The following is a 13,085-nucleotide window of genomic DNA, read 5'->3' on the forward strand; positions in this document are numbered from 1 at the left end:
TGGCCTTCATTTCTCAAGTTGAAATTAAAAATTTCAAAGAAGCAAAAAAAGAAGAAAGCTGGATGTTGGCAATGTAAGAAAAGCTTGACATTTGAAAAAAATAGAGTTTGGACATTGATCCTATGACCATCCAATCACCCAATTGTTGGTACAAATTGGTGTTTAGAAATAAGGTAGATAAACAAGGTAATGTAATAAGAAACAAAGCTAGGCTAATTGCTCAATGATATAATCAGAAAAAAGATATTTATTATAATGAAACCTTTACTCTTATTGCCAAGTTAGAGGCCATAAGATTATTACTTACATTTGCATGTTTCACGAATTTCAAAGTATTTCAAATGGATGTGAACAGTGCATTTTTAAATGACTTCATTCAAGAAAAAGTTTATATCAAACAACTCCTTGGTTTTGAAGATTTTGAAAAGCCTAATTATGTTTATAAATCACATAAGGCCTTATATGGACTAAAACAAGCTCCAAGAGCTTGGTATGAAAGACTTCCAAAATTTCTGGTTGAAAAAGGTTACATTAGAGGAAATATTGATACAATCCTATTTATGAAGAAATGCTTGAATCATTTAATCATAGTTCAAATTTATGAGGATGATATTGTATTTGGTGTTACTGATGAAGTTTTGTGTAAGAACTTTGCTAAAGAAATGCAATGTGAGCTTGAAATGAGCATGATAAGTGAACTAAAAATTTTTCTTGGTCTTCAAATCAAATAAGGTGAGGATGACATCTTCATCACTCAAGAAAGATACACAAAAGAAATCTTAAAAAAGTTTGATGCGATGAAGCTAAAGTCAATTGGCACACCAATGAGTCCCTCCATCAAGCTTGATAAAGATGAGAAAGGAAAAAGTGTTGATCAAAAGCTCCATAGAGATATGATCAGCTCTTTACTCTACTTAACTACCAATAGACCTGACATACTGTTCAATGTATGCTTGTATGCACGATTTCAATCACATCCCAAGGAATCACATTTGGCTGCTATGAAAAGAATCTTTAGGTACTTCTTGGACACACAAAGTTTAGGGTTATGGTATCCAAGAGAATCATATTTTAATCTCATTGGATACTCTGATGTTGATTTCGCAAGAAGTAAAACAAATAAGAAAAAGCACTAATGGCACTTGTCAATTCCTTGGAAATATGTTTGTATCTTAGTCATGTAAAAAGCAAAACTTTGTTGCACTATCTACAGTTGAAACTGAATACATATCCTTAGGAAGTTGCTGTGCGCAAATTACATGGATTAGACAACAGTTAAAGGATTTTGGAGTAATCATGCATTATATATACATATTTTGTGATAACACAAGTGCTATAAACATCTTTAAAAATTTAGTTCAGCAATCTAGAACCAAACACATTGAAATTCGACATCACTTTATTAAAAATCATGTGCTTAGAAGAGACATTAAGATTGAACTTGTTGATATTGTGCATCAATTGTCCGATATTTTCACAAAACCCTTAAATGAAGAATGATTTCCAAAATTAGAAGATAACTGAGGATGCTTAATGTAAATAAGCTTTAGATAAATCTTTTGAGTTCACCTTACATAAGTTAAGTGATTTGTTAGAAGTATCTCTTAAACTAAAGGCATATACTGATTGAGTTACCCTTTGCATATTTTAAATAAATCAAACAAGTCAGTAAAGACTTAATCGGTTAAGAAAATCATATAACCGATTAACACATTCTATGTTGATCAATATATTCAAAGTGCTTGACTTAATTGGTTAAATGTAAGATTTAATCAATTAAGAAACTCAAAAAGGGAAAAAAACTATCTAACTCTGAAACTAAAATAGTAAAAAAATTAATCTAGGGTTGAAATTTTGAATTTCAAAAAAACAGAAATCAAACTCTATTTAAAGGAGGAAATTAATAACTTTTCATAACTTCCCATCTCCCATTCATATTCTCTTTTCCTAAATCTGTCTCTTCAAAACCCAAATTCCTCCTCTCAAACTCTTCAAACATCACTTCAAACCCTAAGTCAAAAACAACCGAGAACAATGGCCAAATCCTCCTTACCAAGTGATGCTCTAAAAAAGAAACAAAGGAAAAGTCCTATTAAGGAGAATCCATCACCTAGGACTCAAAAGAAAAGGAAAAAGAACAACTCAGAACCAATGGCTAAAAAGATGAAAAAGAAATAGAAAGAGAAACCATTGGGGTCAAAGAAAGATGCTAAAAAGAGAAACTTCAACAAAAAAAGGTAACTCTGCATCCTCAAAGTTTAGATATTAGATTCATGAGGAAAGATTTAAGAAAGTTGAAAATGCTCCCATATCCTATGACAAATTTATCGATTGGGACAGTCTTGATGAAGTTCTTGAAATCTAAAAGGTTTGTTTGAACATTTTGAGGAACTCAAATTAAAGAAATTAAGTGTTTTTGAGAATAAAACATATAGTCCTAATCTAGTCAAAGAATTTTATTCTGGCATTACCCTGGATAAAATAGAGCTTGATGATCCGGAAGATTTTGTTGATAATGGTATTAATGTGTTTCTGAATGGAAAGGAATTCATAGTCATTGATACTGATTTGAGGAATCTGTTGAAAATTGAATATGATATGCGGGAATATGAAATTGTAGGAAAATATGATCCTTTATCCCTATGGAAAATTATTACTAGAAAAAGGGAAAGGTACTCCTTCAGGAGCTACGCAAGCTTCATCAAAAACCCTCAAGCTAAGATTTTACATTATTTTATTACATCAACAATTCATGGACAAAGCAGTAGTTTTAGCTATGTAAATCTTCAAGACATGTGGTTGATGGAACTTGCATTTAATGCAACTCCCTTCAATCTTGAAAGGTTTATGATTGAGAGTATGAGAAAAACTTGTTGTGTAGATAAGATCAATCTGCCTTACGAAAACATCAGTACCTCCTTGGTAAGAAAGAAAGGAATTTGAAGTGCAGGATATCAAATGGACAAGGTCAAAAGCAACAACTAAGCCATTTATTTAGGAATTCTATGACAAATGGGATATAAACTTGAAAGAGAAAAATTTATTAAGATTCCAAAAAAAACCCCAAGAAGAGAATCCTCCCTCTGATCAAACCAAGATAACCTCCCTTCCAATTTTTGATAAAATGATCTTCAATTTATTAATGAAGATAGATGGTAAGCTAAATGATTAGTCAATCAAAATTTTGAAAATTGAAAAACAACTACAAAACCTAGCCACTATTGTGAAAGAGAAAAGAAAAACACCATATGGTCCTGCATCCGAAAGCACTCCAACAGCTCAAAGTCCTAACCAAAAAGAAACACTGCTAAGAATCTTGCAACTCAAACTGAAAGTGCTGAAATTGAACCTGCCACAACAAAGAAACAACCTGTTCTTGAACTTGGAGAAGAATAAGAAGACAATGATGATACAGAAGTGATTGGTTCTCTTGATGACATCATCAACAATTTCAATTTTCAACAACATGATGAAGCAGAGAAAACAAAGAAATTTTTGACAAATTCTGAGGAAATCTTAATTATGGATATGTTTCATCAAATGGTAAGAGAAGAAAAAGTTGAGAAAGAAACAACAAAAAGCAAAGCACGAAAACCTGCACCTGGAAAAACTTCACCTAGCTTAGTTGACACTACAAGCATACGTAAGCCTACTGACAAAGGGAAAGGGAAAAGAACTGCATCTGCACGAGCTCTAGTCAAACCTACTAGAAAAAGAAAGAAAACAATGGCAACAAAAACTAAGGTCCTCAAAAGAAGAATGTCTGCCAAGTTGACTACCAAAGCTAGATCCTCAATTAAATCTTCCAACCAAAAATCTCTCCAAGTCTCAGACTCTCCTCCTCTTATTCCTCATCCACTAAATCATCACCCTTATCATCTCTTAAACCCATCAATGTTCACTTCAACACTATGAATCCACCCTTTCCTCTAACTCCTCTTGAATCAACTTTTTCATAAGACACCTTCTTTTATTAATGACAAAAGAGGGGAGAAAGTAGAAGTAACAATATAATGATTTAAGAATCAAACTCTACTAAAGCTTAGTTGTTGATGACATTCTGTTATTTTGTAATTAGCACTGATGTTTAGTTGTCTTTGTGTTATTATAGTTGGCTTGTTAATGACATTTTGATTTAGTATGGATATGATCTGTTGATAATGATCTATTGATGACATCTTGTTATTTTGTTAAGAGATATCTACTAAATGCTTGATGATATCTTCTCACTTATTACTAACAATTATGCAAGTTTGTATGTTAACTCATGAATGTATTTTGTTAAATGTCTCATAGTACTGAATTAGTACTTACTATTTGCACTAAGAAACAGATAAAAATTAACTGCCCTACTGAGTTGGAAAACAAAAATAACTTGAAATATCATGCACACATTAAGGAGGAGCACACACTCGAAGGGAGCAATTCCTCATCATATGCAATATAAAGAAACGTAAAGACATTATGCTATAAATCAAGGGATTTTTTGTCATCATCAAAAAAAGGAGAAAATTATTGACTCTATAAGTTTTTGATGATAACAAAACATTTCCATTTATTAATGTTCGACTATACTACTTGAGTGTGTAGGATAAAAATGTATGTCACTTAATAAAATAATCACTTGAAAGCAAACATCAAAACTCATCAGAATAAAAGGTCACAAAATGAGTTACAAACAGAAACCTCTTAATCGGTTAACCAAAAAAGTTAGTCAACTTAAATCCAAAAGTCAAAATCTAAAAGAAAGAGAATCAAATTTGTGAAGAATAATTTAAGAAATCTCGATGACTAACATATCCCATGGCTCTTTAAGAGTAAAGGAAGATCAGCATTACCAAGATAAGAGAAAAATTAATCAAACAAAGAAAAATTGGTAAAGTTGGCTGCTCCAAAAACAATAAGCTCTTAATCAGTTAAAATCTTTTTTAATCGATTAATAGAGTAAAGCAGGCTACAAGACAAAGAAGACTTAACTAACTAAGAAGTATGGTTAGCTAGCTAAAAGCTCACTGTCAAAAACTTTGAATTTAAATTTCTGAATACAAACTTACGGCTAGAAATGATTTTAACTTGTTACTAAAGATATGAAGCTGTCAACATCCATCAAAGCTGATTTTTCAAGTGTAAAAAACATCTCCAATGGCTAAGAAGAAAATTAGATGCTACCAAGAACAAAAAGGAACCAATAATAGCAAAAATCCTCTCACTTCATCTCGTATTTCACTCCAATCTTTATAATAGAGATTAGCACCTCATCTTGTACCATTTAGATCAGCTTAGTGATCATAAATACATCTTTATATTTGTATTTCTTGATTACTTAAAATGTACGAGGCACTCTAAAAGGTTGATCAAGTTTGAGATAGCTAGATTGTTATTCTAAGTTCTAACTTAGCCTAAAAAATGTTAGTTTTGGATTTTGGTTGATCTCGTGAAAAAACATTATTAAAAGTTGTAGCTGGGTTTGTGAAAAGTCATTGTAAAAGCTTGATGGAAGCTTGGGAATTTCACCAATTTTAGTAAGTCAATTTAAAAATCCTTGATTAAAATATCAAAGTAGTAAATGTAAGCCAAAGAAACCGAACCATTATAAACTGTTAAGCATTGTCTACTCTACTTCATCTCTTTGTTACTCCTCTAACAACCTTTAGACTCTTCTCATCAACTCCCTTTACAAGCTCGTAACTACGAACCAATTTCTAGTGACATTCAAAAAATACTATTCACCCCTTTCTAGCACACTCTTTGAGACCAACATTGTCACATCACATCGATGCCACGTGATCATGTTGGTGCCACATCATCAAAGTGTGCCATTTCAGCATCACGTCAACACCTATGTCATCTCTTTTAACGAAAAAAGTGAATATCGTTAAAGGGAGGAACTAAACTAAAGTAATTCGTTAAATCAAGAGACTAAATTGCTTCGATTTTGAGTATAAAAACTAAATTAAATAAAATACATGAGTAAAGAGACTTAGTGGATATTTTAACCATTTTCTAATATAATCATGTCATGTCTTAAACTAATATGTCTACATTACCATTATAAATTTCACAATGTGCTCTACACATTATGCCTTCTATTATCAATTCTATAATGTAATCATGTCTTATACTAATATTTTTTAAAATGAACGCATGGCAAACATAAGACATTGAAATCTTCATAATTCAATGATTGTTTGCATCAAGTAAAAGAGAGGTGCGTAGCCTTAAATGAGCTGATAAAAAGTAAATAACGCAATAGAGAGCTATAATTCTTTCTTTCTTTCACACCCATATCTTATGACCATGTTTTCTAGTGATCACAAAACTTATAACCCTTAAAATATTTTTTTGTTTGAAAATTTATAACCCTTAAATTTTTCATCACTAGTTTTGGGTTTCGATTATAAAATCAAGTGACAATCCCAACTAAGAAAGCCAAGGACTCAAGGAAGATATTTTCATACAATAATATCTACTATAGTGTATACTTTGTAGCAGATTCTTCCTATTCAGATAAATGAAAAAAGTACACAAAAAAGACATGCAAGGCACCAATTTCAAAATTAATGTTTCTCTCTACATTAATGGCCGTGAACAAGTTTCGTTACTGCATTTCATTTGTCTTCGTGCTGCACTCTATCAAGAATAACCTCATATAACACTCTTCAGTCAAATCCAAGTTTAAAACTTGGGCACTTACCTGCTTCCCTTGAAATCTTGACTTCAACAGAATTCTTCGTTATATCAACTGTCTCCTGACAAGTATGGATAATTGGACTTGAGCAACCAACAGCTGATTCCAAATTGTCTGAGTCAGTCTGCATGAAACATTGCACATTATAAGAGCTCCCAAATCAGTTGTAAGAAATGGTTTTTCTTAAGGACGAAAAAAAAGGTTAAAGAAACAATTGCACAGCACATCAAGTTTGATCATAGGATAGGCAAGCCCAAAATAGCTCCTATGAGTATTCATATGGTTAACCATCTCACCACAATATGCCATGTGAATGCCTATCCAAATGGAGAATTTGTGTGCTTAAAGTTCGGTTTAAGAACTCATGCCACTCAGTGGCTGAATATAACCACCTCCATTTCTGATTTGTTTTCTATCCTTTTATTGGTGGCAGCAGCATACAAATGAACCTGAAATCATTCAACTATCCTAAGGCTTTCTATTGGAAAGAAAGAACACAAAGCCTCCATAAAGCTTTTACTGATTATACAGGATTAATTAGCTGGGGTTAAATAGTACATGCAATAAAAAATAAAATTGAGGATGCAATACAGGAATAAGAGAAAAACAGCCCAAACCTCATGTGTGTTTCCAACTTCACTGTTCTTGGGGGATTTACTGCCACTACAACTGGATTTTGCTACAGAATCCAACCCCAGTCAGGAAGTTACAGCTAGAGAAACGTAATTTAGAAAAATCCAGAAGCAAAGAAAGTTGCAATTGCACATAATTGCATTTAAACTTACCTTTGGGATAGAGATGAGGGAACTTTTGGATGTTTATGCATTCAGTTGACTCCCTCTTATCCAGTTTTTCACTTGATCCATGATTTGCTATTGGTACCCTTTGTGGTTGACTACATTCAGGAATATTTCTAGTAGAATCTGAACTCTGAGGCTCCTTAGGAACTGGATTCATGATGTTCCTATCCATAGACACCGTGGCAATGCTGTCTTGCATAATAGGTTTTTGGAGGATGGACAGGATTTGAATAGCTGCAGAGGTAAAACATATGATTGTTGCTTATGACATCAAGGCAGCAGTGTTAACCAGAATCATGGATTGCTTCAAGAATTGGCCTTCAATGAGACCCCAATTTGACTTGTTCTTCTTTTTTTTTTCCAGTTTCCAACTTTTGTTTTTACCCTAGCAAGCATCTAAGTTATTGTAAAAGTTTATATACGAGCAGTATGTACCATATAGGCACCATGTACCAAATTCCTTAATTTATTCTCAGGTGTGTTGCATAGCAGAAGAAATATACCAATAACTTGCATTAAGACCAGTCAAGTCCTGGGCCTGGTGAGAGAATATCCATGCTGTCAAGTTTTTACATCTTATATGAATAATTATGGGAAGAGATGTATGATGTCATTTTACAGAAGGAAGAAAAATAGGTATAAGAGAAAAGAAAATTCTTTATATTTGTTAGTTTTGTTACATATGATGATCAAATCAAAGTGAGAATGCATTTACCATCACGTAAAGGCTTGTTTGCAGATACATTCTCACTTAATTTTGTCTCATCAATGTTTGAGATGCTATAACTTGGATCTGCATATCCCCTTGCACAAGCACTTTTTTGAGGTTGTCCTACATATTGATGACATAACATTTTCAGACAGGAATACCAGGACCCATAAATAGAACTACAAACTTACAACAAAAAAATACTTGTAAACATAAGACAAAGTAAGATAAAGAGTAAAACTTCAAAACTTAGAACTAAAAAATAAGACATCCTATATGAAAAGAAGAAAGAGAATAAAGAACAATGAAAGTGTTTAGTTAAGACACCATGGTCCATAAAAGGAAAAAAATAGATATACAAGCTATATCAACTCAAAAGTTTTCTCGAGAGTGTTATGTACATAACAATGGTAAGACTCGGGATTACATGGAAGGCAAAAATTACCTTCAAAAATCAACACATACAAAGAAAAGAATTCAATAAAGTGACATATAAGAAATGCAACTTAAGTCATCAGAACTGGCACCAGCTAACCTTTCAAAAAGGATTTATTGGTTTTAAGACAATTCTGCACTCTGTGCATCAGCCCTGTTTTTCCAGCAATATTGGAATTGCTTACACGGACATCTGAGTCCATAAGGCCTTGATAGTTTCCTTCAGGTTCTCCAATCTCAACCAAATGAGCATCAAATGCTATTGATTCACCGGATTGTATTACTTCGTCTTTCTTGAGGAATCTGCTATTTATTAGTTTCTTGCTTCCATCATATAACATAATCTGAATTAAAGACCCAAGAAGGAAGTCTGAGCATCAACCATAATTTATGATGAGAAAAAATGGAATCGAACTAAGCTATCAGCAAATTATATCACTTTACAAGACTGGGAACAAGCTTATGAAGAAGGTGACCCAAAAAAAATATCAAATAGCCGCTAATAGAAAAGCAAAAAAAGGAAAAAGACTTATGGACTAATTTATTTCTCAAAACTGACAAAGAAGATTAGTCTGATAAGGAGAAAAAAGCCATGACGATTGTGAATATAGACCTGCCTCTGCAGGGTTCCAGAATTTGTGAGTTGTAAGAAACCATCATGGTACTTCTTGGCTTTTTGAGTAACTTGTGTAGTGTACATGACCTGCCATTCTAAATTGAAAAAGACACGTTACTCTGAAGAAGGAGGAGAGTGGAAAAAAAGCTAGAAAATAATATAATTATCAAGAAACTTGCAATGTTTAGACTCACCAACCTTTTCCAAAAGCTCCATCACTTTCAGATTGATGCTTCTGCTCATGCCTTATTCCTAGTTTCCCATCATTACTGCTATCATTTCCTTTGCATTCACCAATCTCAACCAAATGAGCATCTAAAGGTATTGATTCTCCAGATCTTATTACTACATCTCTCTTGAGAAAGCTGCTTTCTATGAGTTTTCTGTGTTCATCAAACAACACGACCTGAAAGGAATGTAAAACCAGGTGCTGTAAACATGAACTTTGCTTCTACAGAACCTCTATCAACAAAATATCACTTGGGAATTGATCTCTAACTCTAACGGTGTTGCTGAATATAGAAAGATAGTAATAGTAAAAGGAATCTAGAGATTTCGAGAGGGTTAATATATCTAAATAATCAGCACTTTAAGGAAGATCATATAAATAGAAGCTTCTGTTATTAACCTGCCTCCCAAGAGATCCACAAACTGAGACTCGTAAGAAACCATCATGATACCTCTTTGATTTTTGAGTTAGCTGTGTAGTGTACAGGACCTGCCATTCTAAATTAGAAAGGAGAACACATCAACCTGCTGAAGAAACAACAAATTATAACTTCCACTGAGACAAATGCAAATTGATCCTATAGAAACCATGGAACAGGGTGGATTATTGGTGGCAATATGACAACTGAATGATCTGTAGCAAGGGTGAGCACAGGCATAGCAAAGCAATCACACATTTACAAAATGCTCCATCTAGTTCTAAATCCAAGTGCATGAGAAATAATTTTAAGAAAATTGTCATCAACTGACCTGTCACACTAGTTTTCATTGTAGTTGGACTAGTTTGTGGAGCTCCATATTTCCGTAGTTCAGTCTTCTTGAACTCTGAAATGTAAGCAAAGTTACAACAGCTACAGCCACAGCTACAGCTACAGCCTATCACATTATTAATAGTATCGTAATAGAAAACATTTTACCAAGTAATAAAACTAACCTCTGATTATTTTTTGCGATGGGCTGAGATCGATTGGCCTTGCTTTGTTGCTATTTATTCCAGCATCTGAAGCAAAAGAATCGCAGTGAGAATTCTCAGTGAAAATATGAAACAATTCAATTGAAAGAAGGTGGTACCAGAACTAAAATGAGATCCGTGGAGGAGGCCAACGTCCACATGATAGGCAGAGAAAGAGAGTGTTTGGGCAGGGCTAACAACTTCATCTTTTCTCAGCATCCTGCACTCCAGAAGCTTCTCGGAGTCATCGTAAAGCATCAGCTGCACCCATTCCCCAAATTATTAGAAACGAATCGAGAGATTGATTAGTGTTTTCATTCGTTGCTCATAAAATCGAACCTTGCTGGTTGAAATGTAAAGATCTAGGAAACCGTCTTGATAAACTTTCCGCTTCTGTTTGATGTGCTTGGTGTAAGTCACGCTCCATCTCTTCTTCTCTTCTTCCATTCTCCAGAATGCCCAATTTCAATCAACTTCTTCCTTTTCTTTTTCTTCGAATTATTGGCGCCGACCTGGCGGAATTCAAATTCCACTCTTCACTTTCGCTTGCACTTCTTGTCTTCCTTTTTTTAATCCAATAACAATAATTATTACGCATCTTCACAACAAAAAAAATTGTAACTAAATTTAAAGATTAATTCAACTGCCTTGCCTTTGCCCTTGCCCTTGCCGTTGTGTCATCTTTTTTAATTTAATTTAATTAAGAAACTTTATTAATCCCCTATTTGTAATAATTTTCATCAACATATTGTAACTAATATCTTTAGTTAAAAAATTATAAATGAGATCATTTTTATTAGAAACGTTATTGATCAAACTTTTTATTATACTATATTTCTTATAAATTTTATAAATAAATAATTTTTATTGTCACATACAATCCATGTATTATGTCACACGTTAGAACTTAAACCTAACCCTGTGTGGTCTTAAGCTCTGAAATAGAGTTTTAAGTAAACCTATAATGCACGGGCCCATGTTCCCAACTTAAAAAATCACACGGGGTTGGGTTTAAGTTCTTATCCCATGACAAGTGGTATCAGAGTAAACCTGAATCTTCACTGATATGGGCTCCATGAGAAGTACAAGGGTCGAGGTAGACTCGGACTAATGTAAGAATCTTTCTCCTCTACATAATTGGGTAAGGTTGAATATTACTGATCCCACATCAATAAGAAATGGGGTGGGTCTTGAAAATATAAACACGAGTTTTTCATCATCTATCAAACATGTTTTTTGGGTTGAGAATGTGGGCCATGATTTATAAACTTACTTAAACTTTATTTTCAAAGTTTAAGGCCACACGGGTTGAGCTTAAATGTCAGCTTGTGACACATTACTAGTTCATAATTTTCATTCTCATTGGACTTTGAAAAATATCTATACTATATATATAAAAGTTTCTCATTGGACTTAGAAAAATATCTATACTATATATATAAAAGTAGCTCAGCAAGCTACGATTCCAATTGCCCTTAATTGGGCCTCCAATCAAATGACATTAATTGCCCTTGATTGGACCTTTAATTGAATGACAAGTGTCATTCAATTGGAGGGCTACATCATTTTTTTCTCCCCATTTTGCAAAATAATGTTGTTTTGCAAGCTTATGAGCTTTTTCCCCTTTTCTTGTTGGGTTGCTCAAATCGACGTTGTTTTTAACCTTACCATTTGGCTTGTTTAGGTAGGGTTTTGGTAAGTTTCTATATCTATTTTATTTTCTCTATTTCGGTTTCTTTGTCGTAACTTTTTTTTTTATAGTTTTGGTTATTGAGTGCTTTGATTAAGTGGAAGAAATAAGGAAAAGGGACGAGGATGGAGGAATGAAGGGCTTTAGGGTTCACTGCTTAAAGGGTGGCTTTTGGGGTTGAATGGGAAAAAGTGTGGTATTATGGGTGTTGTTTATTTATCGAGGGAGGGGTTCGAGTTTTTGTTGGACAAAATTGGTGGGGAGAAAGAAGAAGAAAGGATGATTGAGGGTGATGGGTTATCACATTTGCTAGATAGGTTTTTGGTTGTGAAAGCTGTAGGGATGAGGCGATTTTTCTATTGATGGGTTTAGGGTTTTGTTTTAAGATTCAATTGAGGTGGTCGTTTTTTGTTGGTGGCTAATCTTGATTTTTTGTCGGTAGAGTTAGTTGTGGGATTAATGGTTTTAGGGTTTGCTTATTGTTTCAAAACGATGTCATTTTGCGCATATAAGTGTAAAAGAAAAAAAAAAGAAAATGTCAGTGATTTGTCTACTAATTTCACTTTGTCTTCTGAGGAGCTCTATTAACCAGTTACTTCAGTTCATTGCATGATAACTGGTCCTTTCTATACCTCTTTTGGAAAAGTCTATTAAGTGATGCTTGTCGTCATTGCTTTATGATTGATTTCTCCTATTTCATTTTTGGAAAAGTTAAAAAGCATGGTTTAGGGTTTTCTTTCTTCTTTGTTTTAAGGTCTCTTTCTTGATTAGTTTATTATCATTGTTATTTTTTCTTTTTATTTTATCATTCTCTGATTTGGTTTTTTTTGTTTTTTTGTTTTCTGTGGTTTAAGGTATGGTATAGAGTTTAATGTTGCAAATTTTAATATGTGTTGTAAGATTTTGTTATTCTTTCTTTTCTCTTATAAGTTCTCTTTGTTGATTAGTTTATTCGATGATATTTTCT

At 33.3% G+C, this 13,085-nt stretch overlaps 1 protein-coding gene across 4 annotated transcripts; it reads right to left on the minus strand.

Moving 5' to 3' along the window:
• Nucleotides 1-3,020: 3,020 nt before the first annotated feature.
• LOC18592772 (uncharacterized) lies at nucleotides 3,021-11,029 on the minus strand. Of its 4 annotated transcripts, XR_016027829.1 has the most exons (14): nucleotides 10,768-11,029; nucleotides 10,548-10,689; nucleotides 10,411-10,476; nucleotides 10,227-10,301; nucleotides 9,877-9,974; nucleotides 9,447-9,654; nucleotides 9,246-9,343; nucleotides 8,733-8,976; nucleotides 8,204-8,320; nucleotides 7,474-7,722; nucleotides 7,306-7,367; nucleotides 6,985-7,137; nucleotides 6,695-6,812; nucleotides 3,021-3,349 (listed from the first exon to the last, which is right to left on the minus strand). XR_016027829.1 is itself a non-coding variant. In XM_007019647.3 (12 exons), exons 1-12 carry the CDS (start codon nucleotides 10,873-10,875, stop codon nucleotides 6,660-6,662), a joined length of 1,620 nt encoding a protein of 539 aa, XP_007019709.3. In that variant the 5' UTR covers nucleotides 10,876-11,029; the 3' UTR covers nucleotides 6,435-6,659. The 4 variants fall into 4 exon arrangements, 1 of the variants encoding a protein (XP_007019709.3); XR_016027830.1 differs by lacking the exon at nucleotides 6,985-7,137 and having other exon boundaries at nucleotides 7,306-7,400; XR_016027831.1 differs by lacking the exons at nucleotides 6,985-7,137; nucleotides 7,306-7,367.
• Nucleotides 11,030-13,085: the final 2,056 nt, after the last annotated feature.

Source organism: Theobroma cacao, chromosome 8 (assembly GCF_053813885.1).
Source record: "Theobroma cacao isolate CCN51 chromosome 8, ASM5381388v1, whole genome shotgun sequence".
NCBI lineage: Eukaryota > Viridiplantae > Streptophyta > Magnoliopsida > Malvales > Malvaceae > Theobroma > Theobroma cacao.